Genomic DNA, 23,613 nt, shown 5'->3' on the forward strand with positions numbered 1-23,613 from the left:
CGTGCAACATTATTTTAAGATAACACTAACAGGGACACGGAATGAATGTTCGAAGGCAAGCGAGCAGTCGGAATTATATTTTCCGAACACAGGAAGTGTAGTAGAGGTCGCATTCATTCAAGTAGGTAGCTACGCATGTGGATTTTAGTTGGCTGTTTACACGACAAACCATAGCCTTTAAAACGGCAGTATGAGATGAAGACAAATAAGGCAACTCAGTAAGATGTTAGCTTATTATTTATTTATATATGACCGAATTTATTATTAGAAAATAGCATCAATTGGTATTTATTTTATAATATTTCCATTTTGGGCATCAGGTCTTCAGCTACTCTCAGATGTATATCATACTATCAGTGTAGTCTCTGGATTGTCATCAAATGAGTTGGTCACACAGATCAGATGAGTTTGCACTTTGCCTGAAGGTGTGTGCTTATAAAAGGTTTTAAAACTACTATAGAGTGTGGTTCCACTGGGGCTGTGCAGACATCAGCATCATGCCCCTGTCAGACTTTCTGGACGGCCTGAAGGACAACCCTTACTTCGGGGCTGGGTTCGGACTGGTGGGGATTGGGACAGCCATGGCGGTGGCCAGAAAAAGCGCCCAGGTTGGGATGATCTTCTTCCGCAGGAACTACATGATCACTCTGGAGGTCCCCAGCAAGGATAAGAGCTACCACTGGCTGCTGAGCTGGATCACCAAACACGCCAAGCACACCCAACACCTGAGCGTGGAGACCTCCTACCTGGCCCATGAGAGCGGACGGGTTCACACGCAGTTTGACTTCCACCCGAGCCCCGGGAACCACATCATCTGGTCAGAAGAGTCCTTAATATACCTCCTTTAAATCAACTTTATATGGAAGGCCTGAGAGGCAAATTAGAAAAACACCTGGTGATGTATTTAGTAATTACTTTCTTTAATTCGTTTTCTCTCCAGTCTTTATTAAATCATGATTAACAGGCTAATGGGTTTGCCAGGTTAATCACTAATAGTATCTGAATAGTTTTTTTAATCTGTGAAACAGGTTGGGGGGATTTATTTTAACCAGGATTTATTTTCTAAATTATATGTGTTGTCTTTCTTTTAAAATTAATATGTGGAATGGGTAAAAAAAAGTAGGGCAGGTGTCATTTTGTTTGTTGATGTAATACCTAATCAGACCACTAGAGGCTGAAGTGCACCACTTCCTCATGTTCAAATAAGACTAAAACACAAGATACAAAACACATACAGTTTATTGTGTGTTAGAACGTTTTATAAAATTACTCTTGTCTTTATTTTCACTTTGAAATGTTCTGCCATTATGGAAAACATGAATGCTTTTAGTCTGTTAGAAAATAGGGTTCTGGTGTGTTTCAGTGGCAATTTGTTTTCTCAACCTATTCCACGGATGAAAACAATTAAGGAAGTTATAAGAAAAAAAGAAACTAACAAAACCTTTTTCTGATCATAAATACAGGAGAGAAAATAATTGAAATCAGACTTACAGTAGAAAAGTGTTTCACCAGTGTTTTTTTTCTCGCTTTCCTATCAGAGCTTCCATAACTTCAGCATGATACCAATATACTTAAACTGATAACCATTTGTACAGCTTTAATTCCGTTTCTATGGCTTCTCTCTGTCAACATTAAATCCTCTAACACTGTCAGGTGTTATCTTCTGCAGGTACGGCAGGAAGTGGATCAGGGTGGAGAGGACCAGGGAGAAGCAGATGGTGGATCTGCACACCGGCACCCCGTGGGAGTCTGTAACCTTCACTGCTTTAGGCAGGGACAGACAAATCTTCTTTAACATCCTACAAGAAGGTAAAGGTGTACGCAGCTCTGCAGTGTGTGTGCATATAACAGATGCAGAATACTAGGTTTGTGTTGCGTCTCTTTTCCATTTCGAGGTGATTCAGTGCAGTTGTCTACAGTGGCGACTCGTCATTAGGGGCAGGTGCACAGCCCCACCTAGTGTCAGCAGAAAGTAATGAAAATAATCATTCCAAAAATATGCAAAGAGAATACTTGTTAAAATATATTTCTAGATCATGTTTAGTCATCTGATTCGTCTGTACATTGCTGTTTTAGTCTGTGTTCTTCTAATTAGTGTCCACAGTGTGCCTATTGAGCCGTGTTGAGCAATGTGGGGCAAGCTCCTCGCTCTGCTGTAGAAATGAATGGGTGCTGTAAAAACTACTCTGCGCATGCTCAGAGTCTTTTTGTATTCAATGTGTGCGGCAAAAAAAAAATCACCAGTGGTGCATAGTGCTGGCAACCCCACCAAAACGTAATCTCATAGTTCAGAGAGTTGATTGGCTGTAAGTACGTGTGCCGCGAAAAGTGTAGATCTGAAGAGGAGACGAGAGAGAGCAACATATAGCGATTATAACTAGAGAATGCAATTCCTGAAGAAATTGCTAGTGGGAATGCTTTATGCTGAAAATCTCACGCTAAACTGCTATGCTGAAATGTAATGTGTAAGAAGAAAGTGAAGAATTGAGATTGAAATGATACATGAACACTGGGGGCTTGAATGTGTGATGAGAGAAGAAAAGAAAGTAAAAAGGCTTGGAAAAGCAGCAGAATATTTGAACTGCAAACTTCTGAACTAACTTGATGGCGAATGATCTGTCGCCATGGCAACGGCATTTGATGACACCCCATAATACGCTTAGATGCGTTGATGGCTGCATCGTTACCAAACCTGAAGTTATGACGAGTTAACTTCAGTTTCACTGAAGTTATGACGAGCATTGTGTTGCCATTAGGGGTGCAACAACTAATCGACTTAATCGATTAAAATCGATTACCAAATTAGTTGCCAACTAATTCAGTCGTCGATTCGTTGGTGACGTCATCACGTGTGTTTTACGCCCCGTTAAGCTCTAACTTTATTGGTCTTTGTATCGGTACAAAGACATTTAAAAAAGATATGTCATGTATTATTGCTACAAAGACATTATATCACAGTCTTAGTGTCGCCAACTCGTTTCTAATATGCAAAAAGACAAACAAATGCGTCTATGATGTATTTTCGATCTTTCTCTCCCCCGCCTGCTTGCGAGGGGGCGGGGCAGTTTACACACGGGCAGCTGCAACATGCAGCAGCCAGCAACACACACACACGTGGGAGATGGCGGAGAGAACGCGCTCCGAGGTGGTTACACTTTATCCGTCTCGATGTGGAGAATGCTCGTTACCAAAAGTGGAATAAGAGTTTAGCATGTAAGGGCGGTAACACGAGCTATTTGTCTAAACATTTAGCAAAAGTGCTCCACATCCAGACGGAGGAATGCACCGGGTTCGACTGTCTTTCTAGTAGCTCTGTAGCCCCGTCCACGAGTAACGTTTTCACGTCAGGTGTTATGTATGCTAGCAGCAACACACGGTTCTAACTACATTATACAAACATAATGATTAGAGGTAACAGAGTTATTTGCGGACTTTTGGTGACAGAGCCTTCAGTGTGGCATCCCCCACCCTCTGGAACTCTCTCCCCCCCGAAATCCGCAGCGCCCCAACCCTGGACATTTTCAAAAAAGCCCTCAAAACGCACCTTTTTACCAAGGCTTTCCCCACTGTATAGTTAGTTTAATAGGTTTATTTGTCCGCTACTTCCCCCCCCCACCCCCTTAACCTGTCTGCCTTTTTCCCCCTACTCCCCCCCCCCCCCCCCCCCTACCCGACTTGTACAGCGACCTTGGGTTTCCTGAAAGGCGCTATAAAAATATTATATATTATTATTATTATTTAGTTTGTTAAAGTTTCAGCTATTCTGTTTACAGTTCTGTCATCAGATTATTTAATACGATTTGTTAAAACACTGTTGTTTCTTTTGATGTGAAATATTATTTATTTAATTTGAATAAAAAACAATGTTAGTTTTGTTCACAATTTAAGTTATTTCAATAATATATGTATTTTGGAATCAAGTATTCATCTTTATTGTCTTCATTGTTAGTTTCCACATGCCTAAAACAACCTCAAGCTAAATCTAAAAGTTGATGGCTAAATAAGAGCGTTTGAGAAATTGTGCAAGGCATACAGTAATAGTCCGAATAGTCGATTAATCGTTTCATTAATCGATAGATTAATCGATTATCAAATTAGTCGTTTGTTGCAGCCCTAGTTGCCATGGCAACGACATTTGAAGAAATCTCCAAACTGTCCCGTAGATGTCTTCACGGCTGGACTGTTAGCACACATGTGAAGTTTGAGCACTTTTTGAGCATTTGCATAGGAGTTATAGCGACATCATGTTTTATGGCGAGGAAACGCATATGGTGAGATCTCAGAATTGGCGTAGAGCTGTTGAGGCATGGACAGGTGATATACAAGTGAAGATTGGGGGACGGCGAGTGGTCTGTCGCCATGGCAACGACATTTGATGACACCCCATACTCCGCTTAGATGCGTTGATGACTGCATCGTTACCAAACCTGTGAATTTCTGGGCTGTTTGGAGTATTTTCACTGAAGTTATGAGAAAACCGTGTTTCACGGCGAGCATTGTGTTGCCATGGCAACGGCATTTGAAGAAATCTCAAAACTGTCCCGTAGATGTCTTCATGGCTGGACTGTTAGCACACATTTGAGGTTTGAGCAGTTTTTGAACATTTTCATAGGAGTTATAGCGACATCATGTGTTATGGCGAGGGATGCGTTTCCATGGAAACGGCATACGGTGAGATCCCAGATTTGGCTTGGAGCTGTTGAGGCATGGACCGGTGATATACAAGGGAAGATTAGGGGACGATTGGACCGTGTCGATTGGACTTACAGCAACATCCTGTTTCATGGCGAGTTGTCTGTCGCCATGGCAACGGCATTTGATGACACCCCATAATACGCTTAGATGCGTTGATGGCTGCATCGTTACTAAACCTGTGAAGTTTTGGGCTGTTTGGAGTATTTTCACTGAAGTTATGAGAAAACCGTGTTTCAAGGCGAGCATTGTGTTGAAGAAATCTCCAAACTGTCCCGTAGATGTCTTCACGGCTGGACTGTTAGCACACTGCTATCTGAAGTCTGCTGCTCTGAGTATTTCAGTTGGAGTATTGACATCATCGTGTTCCATTGCACAGGTGTTTATAGTTGAGCTAACGAGGTGTGCAGAGATCAAAGGTTTCCATTGTTCTGAATGAGAGATGAACCTCTTACATGTGAACGTTTTGTGGAAGAACCGTAACAGATATCTGTGACATTTCAAAACGTGAAGCATGTCAAGGAAGTTGAGTATCTGAAGTGTAATTTTTGTGTACTTTCGGGTCAATAATATGGCCTTTTTAGCAGTTTAACTAAAGGTGTGCGGCTGCTGCCGTGAGGAAATATCAGCCTGAAATTACAATGGGCTTTAATGGAGACATGTTGAAAGTTTTTGTCACTTCATGACCTCAAGAGGCATTTTGTTTAATTATTTTTGCTTAATTATTTGTCATTTCTCAAGCTACAAGATGCTTTCCTAAGTTTGTCATGAAAAATTATGTCTCAGGAATGTAGGGTTTGGAAATTATGGCAGTTTTAAAAAAATATATGAAGGCACATTTCAAGATTTTCTACCCTCTAGCTGTGACATCACGCACTCTAGTTAATGTTAAAATCTGAAGAAAACCTCTAAAACAAGGTCTGAACAAATGTTAATATCTCTAAAAGTAAGAATCAGATTTAAAAGTTATTTTACACGAATAATGTCAGAAAGATGTGTAACATTTTAAAGTTAGAATGAGGTTTCTGAGTGAAAGTATGAATGAACAGTTAGCAGTTGAATTCGCATGAAGATTAGTTGAAGTCTGAAGACTTCCTCCATTGACTTCAATGTTAAAAATGTGATGAATTATGGGATGTATCTCTGGAATTATGAAAGTTATGAATAAGAAAAGTAATAGCCATCGATTCCCGACCAAGCTAAACGTTTTGATGTTTGAACGGAGTTTCTGCGATGTTCAATGCGGGAGGAGAAGAGGGCCAAAATCCCGGCAGAATAATAATGATAAACTTTTTGTGCATAGAATAACAGTTAGATGGAATGCTGTATCAGCACTAAATCAGTAAAACGGAAAGAAAAGGAATGAAGTTGACCATCTACTTCAGCTTTGGTAAGTTCATGTTATGTCATATATTTTGTTGATCCTCCCCCTCCTCTCTCTATCGGAACCATGGATAGCCTACAGCTATTTGTTCATGCGTTTAAAAAAGCACCAGAAGCTTATTAATACACATCGAAGTTGTTCATTCCACACCACTTTTGTACATATAAAAACGCCACTGGTTGTCTATCATGTTTTGCAGCGAGGGAATTGGCCATGAAGCAGGAAGAGGGACGGACAGTGATGTACACAGCCATGGGCGCCGAGTGGAGGCCATTTGGGTTTCCGCGGCGACGCCGACCCCTCAGCTCTGTGGTGCTGCAAGAGGCCGTGGCCGAACGAATCGTAGACGATGTGAAGGAGTTCATCGGAAACCCCAAGTGGTACACAGACAGAGGTGGGATATTCGCTCAGCGCTTAAGGAAGCAGTGTTTGAGTGATTTATCTTTCTGTTGCCTGGTTATATAATTCATGGTTTCTTTCATTGTTGTCTATAAAGTCCTTCTTGTTGGGCATTCACTGACATTAACAACATTTAAGACTCTTGTTATGCAAGTTCAGTTTCCTATATGCACTTGAATGCATCAACTGAGAATTATATAAAAAGATGATTAAGTTAATTAATTATTTCTGTGGACAATATTTTTTCCAATTTTGTAGAAATTATTTTTCATCCTAAATACTTGTTATGTTTTGCATCTATTGCAACAAATATACTAAGTTTTTAAATAGAAAAAACATTTATTAAACAGAAGGAGCATTTTAGTTTTGAGTTTTTTCATTTTTGTGTCAATGCAGGATTTTTGTAATGCTCCGTTGTTTATCACATGAAAGTTATGAATATATTGTCACAACATTCAAAAGCGAATGTATCTTATATATGTTCTTTCTAATTTTACATGTTTTTGAAAAAAAGTAAAAAAAAAGGAATTCACCTTTTACTGTGTTCTGTAAGATCATGCTTCTATAATAAATGTTTGCAGGCATCCCCTACAGAAGAGGATATCTGCTGTACGGCCCCCCAGGGTGTGGGAAGAGCAGCTTTATGTGAGTGTGCTTTGGATTCCCACCCTTCCTGCTTAGAGTCTGTGACTTTGAAGGCTGTGTTGAGTACTTCAATTCTCCCCTCCACCTTTCCGCCCTTCCCATCGCAGCACGGCGCTGGCTGGAGAGCTGGGCTACAGCATCTGTCTGATGAGTCTGAGCGACCGCAGCCTGTCAGACGACCGGCTGAACCACCTGCTGAGCGTGGCCCCCCAGCAGAGCATCATCCTGCTGGAGGACGTCGACGCAGCCTTCGTCAGCCGAGACCTGCTGCCCACTGAGAGTAAGCAGCTGGGAGGGACCTGGGGTCTGTTTGTTTGTAGGAAACAAGGGTAACATAAAGAAGAGCATAATCGAGGGAATTATGTACATGTCTTAAAAACTAAATCAGAAAATAAATATTTGCCATGTTTCTAGGAATATAATGTGATATATATCAGGTTATGAACAATATATGAACAAAGCCCTATAAAAGGTTTCTGAATAAACACAGTAATTAGACTGGAAAGTGTGTGTGTACTGAATTGGAGATATCTGCTGTGGAAAAACTCATTTAGTAAATCAGCCACTGAAGATATGTATTGTACAATTATGCAAGACACTATAGTATAAAGAGGTTTAAATAACTACCGACTGACGGCAAATTGAAAAGCTGAGGTTGACAGGCTGTCTTTGTGTTTCATATTTTGGAATCCCTGTCCTCTCCTCCTGCAGACCCTCTGGCCTACCAGGGGATGGGCAGACTGACCTTCAGCGGCCTGCTCAACTCTCTGGACGGAGTGGCTTCCTCTGAGGCCAGAATCGTTTTTATGACCACCAACTTCATTGACAGGTACTGTTGGATTAACAAGTGTTAACACTATACCTGGGAAACAAGGGTTGGTGTCCAAGCCAAAAAACAACAACCAGGACAACATCTCTATCACTTAAATCAAAATGAGTGCCATCGATTGATTACAAAATGTTATTGCGTCATTAACTATGATTTAATCACAAGTTCAAAATACTAGTATTTACTAGTAGATAAAACAGAAATCTATGACAGAAATAATGACAAACCGCTGAGCGAAATCAGACGTTTTTTTACTTTATTAAAACATGATTTTTTCTTTTTAATTATTGGCATGTACTCCGATTATTTTCCCGACATTTAGCTGAAGCATCGACTATGCCGCTATCACTGAGGGCCGCTGTATAATATGTGCTACACAGGGCATATAGGCCTGTGACAAACATCCAAAAAGGGCTTTAGTTTTCGAGATACCGCTCCCGGAGTTAAGACAGAACACAACTTACTTTTTCCTCATCTCTAAGGCCTCCCATACATGAAATGGATTGTTGTATAAAAATATTTTACTGCAAAAGTGGTGAAATTGATATATAAAGTTATACACCCCAAACTAAAAATAAAGCCTGGCCGTCTGGGGGTTGAGGCATATAAACTCATCTAGATTCACAATGGAAGGTCTTATAGGTTTAAAACTTTGCATACCTGAGGTCAGGACATCCCTCTGCATTATAGAAAAGACGGAATGTCAATATCCTACTGTAAATTGGAGATACAGTCATTTGAACACATACCTACAATAGGTGGAAATGTAAATCTATGTAGAATGTTCTCTTTACTTTGTATTGACTCTGACATGGATTGCCATAGCAACACATATGATAGCTCTTGTTGGAAAGGTGTGGTTCTACTGAATCCATCAATAATAATTGTGTAAAGGTAGCTTACATACTCATGGAGTTATGTCACTAAACGTATAAGGTGTCCCAAATGGGGAAAATATGAAATAGTCCTAATTAAATCTATAGTATCACCAATTAGTTTTATTTTGACTTCACTTATCAGGGGTGAAAAATATTAACAAATTATCTTGAGTAGAAGTCCCTTAAAGGTATGACAACTTGAGAATTGTTAATAATAATAATAATAACCCATAATTGTTATTTTTAAGTAAAATATTGCAACTTCAACATTAGTGCAGAGAAAATGCAGGCCTAAAATGCAATAGAACTACTAACGAAGTAGTAGTTGGACATCAGCTCGTCGCGGGCGATGTTGGTGGTCAGAAACTGATCCACTAAGAACTGCAACACCTTGATTTTACTCTCAAGAGGACCATAAGGATACTCATCCACTTCCTGATAGGGCAGAACGTGATGGTACTCCCGGTCGCTCTCGCAGTACACGCGCAAAACCTCCGGCCACGTCATGCCGTCGATAAAATACAGAGTGGAGTTGACGCTGTCTTTGAGGTCGGCGGGGGCAAACGTGGTGTTGTTTATCGACGGCCCAGCAACTCAAGCTTATGCTCCTCATAACAGCAAGTCATTCAGCTCTGTAGAGAATCAAGAAGTTATACTACAGTATTTGACTCCACCTGCTTTATTAGCATCTCATTGCCTACGTGGGTTTCTTCACAAACTGACAGGTAAATCATTGCAAATATTTTTGGACTGTGAAAAGATGGGACATTGTGAAATAAAATGGCTAATTAGCTAACTGGAAAGTGACCTAGCTTAATGTTTCATTAATGTAACAGAGCCTGTCCAGTAGCCTATATTCACAATAGACTCTGTTTCTCCTGGCTCAATTAGTATCACTGGTAACTGTACAAATTCTTAAGTGTATCTTTTTTTCTTTTTTTTCAATTTTACCAGAATGGAGAGTGATGTACAAACAGTGGATCCAAATTGTTGTATCATCTGTGGTAAACATTTTGAAAAAGGGAAGAAACAAGATATATATGTCAAAAATCCCACAGCAGAAGGCCTCCAACGTATACTAAATGTTGCTCAACAGAGAGATGATGATGATGTTCATAAAACTCTCTCTCCATATACAGATGATATACCTTTAAAATAAAGGTATCATCGATCATGTAGAGCAGGGGTGCCCAACCAGTCGATCGATCGCGGGGAGATTCCCAGTCGATCGCGAGATGTGTCTAAAAATAGAACAACAACATTCTGTTTTATCGTTAATGTCGTGTAACATAATCTTCCTGTGCCAGAATAATGCAATTGAACGCATCAAAGCTTTGTGATTGGCCGGCGTGACCCCATGTGTCGGGGCGTGGCTAGTGGGCAGTGCACTAATTCGCTAACGTTGTCCGTGTCAACAACAGGAGTGACAGTCCGCACACAAACAAGATCGCAATTATGGCAGAAGCAAAACATATATAATTTTCACTCCGAGTGGGAGGATGATTATTTTTGTATTTATTCTAATTGAAAGTCCATCTTTCTCATCTGCAATGCGAGCGTAGCTTTACCGAAGAAGGGTAATTTAGGAGCGGCATTTCAAAACAGTGCACAAACGCTACGAGACGGAATTCCCTCCTAATTCTGCCCTACGCTCCAAAAGGGGAGGGGCCTGAGAGGACAGCTAAATGCACAGCAGTCCATTTTCACCAGGCCCAACAACAAGAGCAAGGCTGCTCCAGAGCATCTCATCGTGTCAGTCACGTTCTTGCGAAACACATGAAGTCTTTCAAAGACGGCGAAGTTGTGAAAGAAGCATTCCTGGAGGCTGCGACGCGCTTTTGGGGACAGTAAAAATAACAATAGCATTTCAACAGGTTTTTGATATAATAAAAACTCAAGTTAGATACCGTTATTAATCAGCTGTAAGTTTTAGTTTGTTTGAACGTATTCATTATAATTATTGTACAAAATGGTATAAGAATGCAAACTTAAATTGATTATAGTCTATTATCAATTCAGGTTAAGAAACTAGTGTTGCTTGCATCCTATTTTAAAGGCATTTCTTTTTATAATCTACTAAAATGCTACAAAAAAGGGTTTGATTCTATTAATTTTGTCTTTTTTATTGCACTGTTGCAGCAGATTCCTGAGTAGCTTCAGATCTGAGTTGTCTTATTAGTAAGCCTAATGTATACTTTTGTAGCAACACTTTTTTATATAATGGCAAAGAAAGGGTTCTCTTTCTGTTTTCTTTTTTCCTGTGTCATATGTGGCAACACTGTTCAATGTTTCTTGAAAACATTACCCACTGTAGTGACGTGTGAATAAATGCCAACTCTGTATCAACAACACTGTTGTGTAACTTCAGTTAAATACTTGTATGTGTGTAGATTAGAAAGAGGTGAGATAAAGGATCTGCAGTATTTTATGAAGTATTAATCGTACAAAGGTAGAAGTAGAAGTGTGTATTTACCTGGTAGTAGGCTGCCAGCTATGGCTACGCCTCTCTATTTGGACTGGTAGATCTCGGCAGACTGGCAACTTTAAAAGTAGCTCTCGGTTCAAAAAAGGTTGGGCACCCCTGATGTAGAGCAAACTACTCCAGTAAGACCAATATCAGTGAGCAACAAGTTGCAAATGTTGAAAGTGAGAGCATACCTGCATCAGTCTCTTCAAGAAGACTGAGTAGGGTTGATACATTATCGTTTGACATATGAAGAGATTGTTTCATTTGTGGGAGGGCCAGATCAAGACCAGAACCTCTGACAGCCATTATGACTGGTACAGGTAAGAGTACCCGAGACAAGGTCCTTCATGCAGCATCAGAATGGCTTGATGAAGTTGTACTTCTTCGGCTGCTCTCATATCTGGATCTCTTTGCATATGATGCCAGATATCATAGAAGCTGCCTTAAACACTATATCTCTAAACTAAATATAGCAGCTGCCAGACGAAAAAAAGGATCAGAACAGCAGACCAGTATCTATGACAAAGCTTTTATTAAGCTCACTGAACTCATTGACAAAACTGTTTTCTCAAAAGAAATGAAAGTGACGACCCTCAACTCCTTGGCTGGGAGGTTTGATGACACACTGAAGACACTGAGGTCTGGGGAAGAAGATGAGACGGTCCAACACACTAAATACAGCTCCTGGAAACTGAAGGAAAAGCTCTTACTGCATTACAAGCACAGGCTGGTATTTGTAGAACGAGCTGGAAAGTCTGATTTGGTATGCTCTGAAAGTGTGCCCATGGGATTGGCAATGAGAGCTGTACAACTCGAAGACAAGCCAGAAGAGACAACAGCTTCTGCAGCAGACTGTGAGACACAACAGCAAAGTCAAGGTCTCTCTGACAGGCAAATACTACATAGAGCTGCAGACGCATTGAGAAAGAGCATGGAGCAGGTTGACCATAAATCATATGTCAGCAGTGATCGACTATCACGGCTACATTGCAGCAACTATGTACCAAACAATGTTTATGACTTTGTGAACTGGTGTGTTGATTCAAAGGCTCACAGAAATTGCGAGACCTGTGATGAGGAACCAGCTTTGAAGGACAATCTGCGTGTCATTGCAATCTGCCATGATCTCATTGCACAGTGCCGTCACATCCATACGCCAATCACACTGGGACTTGCCATTTTGATTCATCATCAATTTGGCAGTAAGTCACTCATCATTCAATGAGCTCAGTGCAATGGGGCACTGTGTTTCCTATACAGAGGTTCGACAGTTCCTCACACGTTGTTTTCTTTACTGGAACATGTTTAACAGTACAAACAAAATAAACGACAAATAAACCAACATCAACATGATGTTGGTTTATTTTTTGTTATTTTCTAAAGTGCCTGCCATTGCCTTTATTTGGAAATGCGCTATGCGCGCACAATGTATGTATTGCAATGCTGCCATTATTAAATACAGGCTACAGCTTGTATTAATAATAGCAGCATTGCAATACATATTATTATAGCAATTTATTTATTGCAATGCTATTATTAATAATACAGGCTATAGCCTGTATTATTAATAATAGTAGCATTGCAATAAATAAATTGTGCGCGCATCACGCATCTTCAAATGGATGCACTCAAAACGCATTGTTGAGGTTGAGCTGTGATAGACCAACGTCTTTTCGCAGAGCTAGCATTTAACTTGCTTTGGACTTGTAAGTTCGAAGTAGTTCCACGAGGAGCTCTTTTTACCTGCCGCTTTGTTCATCTTTAGTCGCACGTGTGAGGGAGAGGGGGGGTGGGGCGGGGTCGGTGTGTAGCGTGCTGCAGCAGCAGTCTGCTCTGCACGCAGGCTTCCTCCAAGTTTACAGTAAAACAAACTGGTGGTGTGACCAATGGCCATTTACAATTATTAATACTATTACTATTATTAGCATTAGTCTATATTTTGGTTGAAACTAAGCCAGAAAAAAAACAGACAGTTGGGATCGCGGCGAAATTCTCTCCGCAGACCCATTCTCACAGCGTTTATCAACCTTTTTCTTCTCAATATCAAGCCACTTATTGTTTTTACTTCGGCTGAGACTGTGTGTGTGCTCAGGGTGAGTTTGGCTGTGTTTCGCTGTGTATCGCTAAACAAGGAAATCACACCTCTACGGAGCTCAGCGCGATTCACAACGTGAAACAATCGGACGTTGTGAATCACCCCGAGCACACACAAAGTCTCAGCCGAAGTAAAACCAATAAGTGTGGCTTGATATTGAGAAGAAAAAGGTTGATGAACGCTGTGAGAATGGGTCTGCAGAGAGAATTTCGCCGCGATCGCAACTGTCTGTTATCAGCAGCAGCCCGGAGGAGACATCAGCTGAGCTGCGTGTGTGTGTGAGGAAGTCTGTGGATTGGTCAATCGGAGCACACTGGGCTCACAGGGAGGGGGGCAAGAGCTCCAACTAGCCGTTTAGTGGAGAGGGTGAATACACGTAGTTTACAGAGATGCTGTATGCGAAACAATGTGAGTTTGGAAAATTGCACAGTATTTTTCTATTGTAATATCCCTCAACAATGGTATTCTGATCAGTAGAAAGGACCATGACATGTGACCTTTAAGATAACTCAAATATATCCAGGGTCTATTGAACTGGCTTCGTAGAACAGGGCACAGGTGGCTGCATAGCAGCGCTAGCCTACAGTAGCCTACCCGCCGCCCCTGCTCGCTTGCATGCCCTGCATAGCTATAAGAAATACTTAATTTGTTGGTCAAGACACTTTCCATCTGATGAAGGCAAATGACGTCAGAGTTCCCGTTAGCCGGCAAATCTATATCTCTTCGGGCAAAATGTCCGGTCAAAATAATTTCCCTTTAGCGCTATACCGCTTCAGTTGCGCCACTTATGTGACAGACAAAAGAGTATGTGACAGACAAGAAGAGTCAATTCTAATGTCTAACACTTAATGTGGAGAACGAGATGTCCTGGATGGGTTGATTGTGCGTTGATCTGTTGGTAATGCCTCAGGGTTCCGGTGGGCATGTAAACAAATGCATAATGCTGCGCTATACTTTGTGGCCTCACCCAGTTGCATAGCGACACTTATTGTTTAGGTGTCTTTTAATAAGCAGGTAGTCATATCATTAGCTAGAACTAGCTGGATCTGATCGATATGGACATAAACGCGAGTCTAATCTGACGGGAGAGAGAGATCAGCTGCTGCTGACGAGTCGACACGCAGCTCTGCATGATCACATGCAGCGGTGAGTGGAACGAAACACACACTTCAGGTTAGAATATCACACGTAACTATTTTAATTACCTCTCAAACTACCTAAACTAGTTATAGATATGTTTAGTTTTACTGTCGGGTCACTCATTACTGGATCCGCGAGCTGCATGATACTGGCATAATAGATTGCCCGATCGGGCAACCAGCAGGTGAGGCTTCATTGCCCGAGCTAAATTCTTTCACACACAGTGACGTCACGAGCTACCCACAACGCAACACGCGCCATATATATATATATATAAATACGCCATTTTGCTGGAGGTGCAAATATCCTGGAAGTGCAAATATAAACAGCTAGCTAACGTAGCCAGGCAGAGCGCACTAGTTTTTTTAACGACCGAAGAAATCGCTGCATGTCTTCGGATTACATCTCTGGACTTGAGGGGTGTGCTTTAGGTCGTTACTAGCGTAAACTAGAGCTGTGTGGGTTGTCGGATTGCCCTTACAGACAGATGCAGATGTATGGAAAAACGACAGTGGCCTTCGTCGATTTTGGCTGCATCTACGTCTATCTTCTGGAAAGACCAGGTGAATACCCCACTTGTCACAATAATATTATCATGCCATTGCATTTATGTGGTATTTAGAGTTGACTAGATATTGATTAAGGCAATGGACTATGATATTCACTACAGGAAGCTTAGCAACACCTAGACGGTGTACGGCTGCTTGCACCTCGCGTAAAACGGCGGATACCGGAAGTACGGTGTCCCCCTCGGCCCAATACCCGTATGTGTGTGTGAAAGACTACTAGATGGGCCATCGGGCAGTCGTTAATGTCGAGCCCTGGGATGAGTGATAGAGATGTGTTTATATGCATGTATCCCCCGGCTCCCACTAGCTTAGGTTTACTTAAGATTAGATAAGAACATTTAATTTGAATACTAGTTTGTTAATCCAAAAACCTATTTCCTTGTCTCTGTGTCTCACCTTCTAGTCCCTGGCACATTTTGGCTGCAGTTGGGCATAACAGTGTATAAAGACACCATAAACGTTTAGTGACATAACTCGATGAGTATGTAAGCTACCTTTACACAATTGGTATTGCTGGGTTCAGTAGAACCACACCTTTTCAACAAGCCCTTGTGTGTGTTGCTATGGCAATCCATGTCAGGGTCACTACAAAGTAAAGAGATCATTCTACATAGATACATTTCCGCCTATTGTAGGTATGTGTTCAAATGACTTAAACAACAGTTTGCTAACACATAGACACTGCAGCTTTACAAGGTTAAAGAATGTGCTTCTAGCTTTCATATGCTACCTTCTTGTGGCTAAAATATATACAAAAGCAGCTTTAAAATATTTAAAGTGGTTTGAAGTAATATATACTTTAACAACTACCCAGCAACATTATTTATTATCAAAATGGACAGTACTACTTCGATGTCGCTACCTAAGAATATGTTCTTTGACATCCCTGGTGAGTTTGACCCAGTATTTTCTGTGACGTTCACTGCCACTCTCTGCAGGTTGGACCCGGCGCTGATCCGGCCCGGCCGTGTGGATCTGAAGCAGTACATCGGGAACTGCACCCACGGGCAGCTCACTCAGATGTTCTGGAGGTTCTACCCGGAGGAGCCTGCCTCTGAAGCGGACCGCTTTGCAGAGCAGGTGCTGGCCGTGCACTCTGAGATCAGCGCCGCTCAGGTGCAGGGACACTTCCTGCTGCACAAAATGGACCCCGCAGGATCTATAGACAATGTTGCCCAGATGAAATAATGACAGAGGACTGCAGTGTTTGGAGAGTGATTACTGAATAAAGAGAAATGTGAAAAACACTGTTCTATCTATGTGATTTATATTGTATCCATTAGTTTTCACTGCATTCCATCACATGAATGGCTCAGACTTTCCCTAGAGCTCAACAGGAAGTAAGGTTTAAAGAACTTTCTTAATCTTGAAAAACATTTGTTTAATCTCTCCTCATCTTGTAAGCAGCAGACCATGACTCAGCATGTCGGCACGCATGGTTTAAAGGCACAGTTCGTAGTCCACATGTAGACACAAGCAAGTCCCATTCATTGGCAGGTCTTTATTACGCAACATGTGACGGCAGCTAATCAGTGAACATGAATAACATAACTGCTTATATTCTCTGTTACTTAAATGATATACAACTCTAACTAAATATTGACGGTCATGTCATTTTTTATTAAACGGGCTGAAGCTAACAATAATTTTAATTATTGATTAATCGGCTGATTATTTTCCAGATTCATTGAATAAATGTCTAATCTATAAAAAAGCAAATGGTGAAACATGTCCTTCCCGGTTCCTCAGAGTCCAAGATAACGTCTTGCCTAGATCCGGTTCAACTCGGGGCTCAACAGCTTTCATCTCTTGCATTTAAATAACTCTTCAACTATCCTAATCTCTTTTCCTTCAATTATTACATTTAAATTACTTTCATCGCTCTTCCTTCAAATTATATTTCAACTGGTTTCATTTCACAGTGAAATGACTTTAATGCCTCCACTTCAACTGCTTTTACCACATACACATTAAAAGGCCCTATTGTGTTTTGGGGGGTTTCCATTTCCTGTAGTCTGTTATATAGGTTTTTGTGCATGTAAATGGACAACAGTGTATGTAACTTGGTTATATAGGATGGCCTGAAACGCCTCCATTGTGCTCCTTTGTTTACTTCTGTAACATAGTCACAACAGATCCGGCCAGCTAACCAATCAGAGCAGACTGGGCTCTGGTTATATCTCTCACAGGCTCCGCCCTCTACTCTACTATCTTACCCCGCTAGCATTCTCCCACTGAGCCACTGTGGTGCTGTTGTCGCTCCTGACATGTTCCCCCTGAATTAGGGGCCTGAAATGCCGGAGGACTAACACTACCGCCCGTAGCTCTAGGAGGTTGCTGTGTCGAGACTCTGCTAGAGCCCAGCGCCCACCTATAGCCCTCTTCAGGCAGGTCCCTCCCCTTCCTGTTCCGGATGCATCCGTGAACACTGTGATGTAGGAGGTCACCATTCCCAGTGGAGACCCCCTCCGGAGGTGATCCGGGGACCCCCAAAACCGGAGGTTGCCCCTCACTGAGGGGGGTATGGTCACCAGCCGCCGCTTGTGCCTCTTGGGATCCAAGCGCAGGCTGGAGAACCACCTCTGCAGGCAGCGCATATGTAGTAACCCTAACGGGACCCTCATGTGATCAGCCGCCATGAGACCCAGCGTCTGCATGACAGTAAAAGCTGTCACTGTTGCCCCCTGTCACAGTCTGCGTACCCCCTGAAGAAGGGACGCACGTCTGCTCTCTGACAGGGTGGCGCGCAACGTGCCTGCATCGAGCACCACACCCAAATACAACGCCCGTTGGTGAGGTATGGGGGTGCTCTTTTTCCAATTGATCGCAAAGCCTAATCTGGTTAGGTGTGTGATCAATTGTGCTGTGCAAAACATTGCCTGTTCCCGTGACCCAGCCATGACTATGAGGTCGCCTCTGTAAAAGAAAACTCTCATGCCGTGTGCGCACAGCGGTTGAAGCGCTGTGGCCACACATTTTCTGAATGTGCGTGGGGATAGGGAATAGCCGAACGGCAGCCTGTTGTACTCGTAGGCTATTCCCTGGAAGGAAAAGCGCAGATACTTTCTGTGCTTTGGAGCAATTTCTACATGAAAGTACGCGTCTTTCAGGTCGATGGTGGTGAACCAATCGCCTGGCTGCACCAGCCCCAGTAACTGTTTCATAGTTAGCATGCAGAATTTCCTGCGGGAAATGTGGCGATTCAGGCTGCGGAGATCTAGAATAGGTCTGAATACCCCTGTCTTCTTGGGAACCAGGAAGTATATGGAATAAAGACCCTCTTCCCGGCGCTGAGGGTGCACAACAGACACAGCCTGTTTCTGCACCAGAGCCTGAATCTCTGCTGAGAGGAAACTCATCCCCTCTCGAGAGGATAGCTTCAATCACCTCTCGCATGCCCATAAAAGGGGGTGGGACACTGCAGAACTGGAGTGAATAGCCCCGTTTCAGCGTCCTGTCCATCCACTTTGATAGTACACAGCTGAGTTTCCATTCCCCATAACACTGTGTTAAAGGGCATGCCCTCAGCTGTGGGGCCGCAGCTATAAAGCTGTGGTACTCTCTGGCGACCCGTCCCGCCGCAAAACTCCCCGTGAAGGGAAGATTCGCCCATGGAGGGTCGACACAGAAAGGGCCGATTATTTACTGAGGACCCTGAACGCACCGCCGCACGCTCATGTGTGAGTGCGCGCTCCCTCAAAATGCCGTTTTCTGAACATCATTAATCGGAGTCCTCATAGGAGTAGTGCGTTCTACTCAGGTCCCTGAACGCACCGCCACGCGCTCTTCTGTGAGTGCGGGCGCTGCCATAATGCAACCCTGGTAACCTGCATTAATTGGAGTCTTAACCCCAGGCTTAGTGTGTTCCCCAACAGCAATATGCCGGTCATATTGCCTCTGTACCCGTATAACATTACGATAGCTTTGTTTACGTTTCATCACTCTCATCTGCGCACTCCCACTAGCCTCCTCCCTTACAGGAGCTATTCTTTCATACACACATACGGGTTTTGGGCAGAGGGCGACACCGTACTTCCGGTATCCGCCATTTCACGCGAGGTGCAAGCAGAATATCATAGTCTATTGCCTTAATCAATATAGTCTAAAATACCACATACATGCAATGGCATGATAATATTATTGTGACAAGTGGGGTATTCACCTGGTGTTTCCAGAAGATAGACGTAGATGCTGCCAAAATCGACCGAAGGCCACTTTCGAGGGTCGTTTTTCCATACATCTGCAGGCAGTCTGTAAGGGCAATCCGACAACCCACACAGCTCTAGTTTACGCTGGTAACGACCTAAAGCACACCCCTCAAGTCCAGAGATGTAATCCGAAGAAATGCAGCGATTTCTTCGGTTGTTAATTCAGAAAAAAAACCTAGTGCGCTCTGCCTGGCTACGTTAGATAGCTGTTTATATTTGCACCACCAGGATATTAGCACCTCCATGAAAATTGCGTATTTATATATATCTATGGCGCGCGTTGCATTGTGGGTAGCTCCTGACGTCACTGTGTGTGAAAGAATGGCTGGGGCGGCGAGTGGGGAATCTGTACAGACATCATGTGTAAGTGTAGCATTGTGGAAACAAAGGACACTTAGACTTGGATACAGATCAACTTTTTCTTTATTTTTTAATTGTTTCAAAGGAATCTGTGCATCGAATAGGGAGGAGGCGGGATTCACCCTCGCGTCCCGGGCGAAGAGATTTCCTCCCCCTGCCGAGACGCTACCTCCCCCCGCCAGTCAGCTTCGGGCAAACGGCGCACCCCACCCGGCCGCTCTCTGCTGCTGATGAGCCTGCCGATGTCGGGCAGCCCTTGCCCGTGGCTGCCGATATGCCGGTACCACGTGATGGGCCGTAGAGGTGGAGGGCGCCGCAGCTACGGGACCCCCGTGCCGGCACCTCTCCGTCCGCTTCACTGTCGCACTGCGCTCCCTCGCCTGCATGGAAACGCGTGGAGGAGCGCGTAGCGGGGCCGGAGGCGGGGCCAGCGGTAGCATCCTGCTAAACTGGACTCTTTCCTCCTCCAGCCGGCTGAAGCGCTGAGTGACCGAGGAGATTGACCCAAAGAGCCCCTCCGTGGACACGGGGGCTCCGAGGAGATCTTCTCGGTCTTTTCTAGATATAGTGAGTCCCGAACACACGAGACGAGACGCCACTGTGGCCAAGGAAATCACCCGCCCTGCTGCAGCGGCCACGCCATGAATCAGATTATTCATCTGATCTAGAGCGCGGTCCGGATAATCGTTCCCATTTTGTGACAGGAGGGCGGGGGCGGCTGCCTGAGGGGTGATTAGGGAGACGCCCAACACGCCGAGATTATTTGCTGCAGCCGCCATCTGCGTACCGATATTCCAGAGTGTCTCGGTCCCGGGGCAGCGGGGGCAGGGGTCGCTTACCCTCTGCCCAACCAGCCACCCGCGGAAGCAGATGGGCCGCCAGGCTCTCATCAATGGGGGGCACCCCCGCACGCACACGCTGTGTCCGAGCGGCCCTCCACCTTGATGATGCCTGCCATAGCGCGGCTACTGGGGCCTTCGTCTTGAATGGCAGCAAACGTTTTTTTTAAATCAGTCCTTCACATTAATTGTTACTGTCACAGGAAGAAGCTATACACCAGATCCTACAAAGTCTGCTTTCCTGGATATTGTAGGAGCAGACACAGTTGTGGTGGCTTAAAGCCCAGCTCTGCTCCGCGCCGTCCGTTAGATGAGCCTGGTCAGATTAATAAGAAAAGGAGTTCAAAACACCGGCATAAAAGTTATAACAATAATCTGATTTTAATGGTAAAAAGACACAATACGAAAATACAGAGTGCCCTGTAACCAGGGGCGGCGCCAGGGGGTATCTAGGAGTTGCAATAGCAACTCCAACAATTGGCCTAGCAACGGCTTAGCAACCCCATTGTTTTGATATGAAAATATATCATATTTATACACATTCTCGCAGCCCGCGAGAATGTGTATAAATATGATACATTTTCATATCAAAACAATGGGGTTGCTAAGCCGTTGCTAGGCCAATTGTTACTTGGCTAATTCTCAGTAGATCGAAAAGGGAAACATTTCTCACAGTCACAAGTCAGCGTAAACGACCGCGATCTCCAACGGAGCCGGTCCAGCCGGACAACCCTGCTATCCACAAGAATCCCGATGTTCACTATGAAAACCGGGAGGATTGGGACCACGAAGAACAGGTGCCCCCGCCAACTGACCCGCTGCACCCGCAGCAGCAGGACCAGCTAGCTGCTACCACGAGCTGCAGTGGAACTAGCGCTGCTCCTCCCCGCACTGTGATGATCCACTGCCCTCATTTCCTCCACCCTGCTCTCTGCAGAGCTCCACTCCAGAATATACAAATTCTGCTCTGTCAGTGATTCTCAGACAGTGTCTCACCCTTTGAGCATCTCGGCAGAAATGAGCAGTCACTCCTCTCAGTTACAAATGGTCATTTTAAATTAATCAAGAATGTGTTGTATTTTCCGACATGGCGCATTGTTCGAGGCGTGCTGACAGTGAGATCTAACACGGGGAATTGTGAATGAGGAGAAGAGAACTGAGAATGAGGAGGAGGAGAGTCACAGAATGAGGCCAGAGAGGAGGAAAAGTGCGTTATTTAGGCAATGTTGTTGGTGAGAGTTAGGGAGAGACCGCCTCTTCCAGGTGTGTGTGTGTATGTGTGTGCGTTTTCCGGTGTGTGTTACGTGAAAGTCATGAGTGTTACACTATTGATTGGTTCTGTAAATAAAGAGAACGTTTTCGACATTGAAGGCTTGAGTGATCTTGAATAGCGGTGAACGCTACAATATGAACAGGCTCGTGCTTGGCCCACTGGTATTGTTTGTTTATTTTGAAAATTAACTAGCAACGCCGTGCTGTCATATAGCAACTGCTAAGCTACTGCAGCAAAAAAATCCTGGCGCCGCCCATGCCTGTAACAGAGCACTCCGGGCTCCCCGCTCCACTGCCGTGCGATACAGGTATCGGGACCAGCCAGTCAGCAACAGGGGGCACCGTGCATGAATAAACAACAGTATATATGGACATTTTGGGGCGGAGAGTCAGGGGCGCCGAAAGGGGATGAAAAGTTAGGACGATTCTAAGGGCCCGTGACTGACAGGGGCCCCAAACAAATTTGGAACATTAAGAAAAACAGTTTAAGTCACCTTTCATCAATCATCAACAATTAACATTAATATAACGTTAAATTGATAATGTACTCACTAAACTTACGATTCATTTCACTTTTTTTCTTCCAGAAGTTAATTATCCAAAGCCTCTGTACACCCCCCTCTATTTACATGTAATGGTTTGGTCCTGCCTCCAAACACTGTGCGGCACCCGGCGGCACTGCACTTTCTGGCCGAGAGTGAGAGCATGTGAGGAGGGATGCTAGTACTTACATGTGTACGATGTCTCAACGACTAACAAAGTCAGGCTTTCAAAAAAGAAAAGAAAGGAGAGAAAGACAAGAGAGAGGGACTAAAGGCCCTGACACACCAACCCGATTTTGGGAGTCAGAGGCCGTCAGAGGCTGTCGGGCATTCGCGGCGCCGTAGTCAGGTTGGTGTGTCCCGCACCGTCGACCGTGACACGCCTTATTTGGACTGCCAGACCCGATGCATGGCCGATTCAACATGTTGAATCGGCCATGCATCGGGTCTGGCAGTCGTACCAAATAATCACTCTGATTGGCTGTTCAGCTAGCAAATCAGTGCATGAGAAGCGAAGCGGAAGTGAGGGACGTAAACAAACGATTTAAGAAGGCATACACAGACTGCTATTCATTTTCATCTCATCATGGCGATCTGGAATGATGCAAACGAAGACCTGCTCATCACCTTGATCCAGGAGAGGCCAGCTCTGTATGATATTACGGAGAAAAGATACTCTTCTTCTTCTCTGTCTTCCGGTTGTTGCCTCTTTTGAATGACGAATACACACTACCGCCACCTGCTGGTAAGGAGAGTTATTGCCACTCATGCACTGAAGTCGGTGCGGTGTGTTCCCGTGCGACACATGGCCAAAACGCAGGAGAACACGGCCAGGCAACAGCCGACTTCAGCGTCGGCTAGTCCTCTGGTGACTGCTTGGTGTGTCAGGGCCTTTAAGGGCGACATTATGTCACCCAGTTTTTCAAAAGAAAAGGTGGGTGTGGTCCATGAGTGGTGGAAATGAATCTGTTAGCTAAGCTTAGCCCATTGTAAATAATAATTGTAATGTTTTGCAGACATTAAGTAGCCTACTGTTAATATATTCACAGAAAATGCAGAGGTTTTTCATTTCACTCCTCTTTTAGCTGACATTTAATAAATGCAGGTACGTTTTTAGCAGCTATTCATACTAAATCAGTTGCCCCCTCCCCCCCCTGGTGCCAAGACCAACAGATCCATATTTAGGCTTAGCAGTCCTGTCCCTGTCCCTGTCCCAGCCCTGTCCCCCCATAAGGCTTTGCAGTCTTGCCATGCTGTCCATTGAAAGCCAGTTGGCTAGAAAGCTGGACTTCAA

At 43.8% G+C, this 23,613-nt stretch overlaps 1 protein-coding gene across 1 annotated transcript; it reads left to right on the top strand.

Moving 5' to 3' along the window:
- Nucleotides 1-104: 104 nt before the first annotated feature.
- On the top strand, nucleotides 105-16,345 carry bcs1l (BC1 (ubiquinol-cytochrome c reductase) synthesis-like). The gene is made up of 7 exons (XM_034109396.2): nucleotides 105-817; nucleotides 1,670-1,809; nucleotides 6,276-6,470; nucleotides 7,057-7,120; nucleotides 7,228-7,400; nucleotides 7,832-7,949; nucleotides 16,037-16,345. Exons 1-7 carry the CDS (start codon nucleotides 498-500, stop codon nucleotides 16,284-16,286), a joined length of 1,260 nt encoding a protein of 419 aa, XP_033965287.1. The 5' UTR covers nucleotides 105-497; the 3' UTR covers nucleotides 16,287-16,345.
- The last annotated feature ends 7,268 nt before the right edge of the window (nucleotides 16,346-23,613 follow it).

The sequence above is a fragment of the Pseudochaenichthys georgianus genome, chromosome 21, assembly GCF_902827115.2.
Source record: "Pseudochaenichthys georgianus chromosome 21, fPseGeo1.2, whole genome shotgun sequence".
Lineage (NCBI taxonomy): Eukaryota > Metazoa > Chordata > Actinopteri > Perciformes > Channichthyidae > Pseudochaenichthys > Pseudochaenichthys georgianus.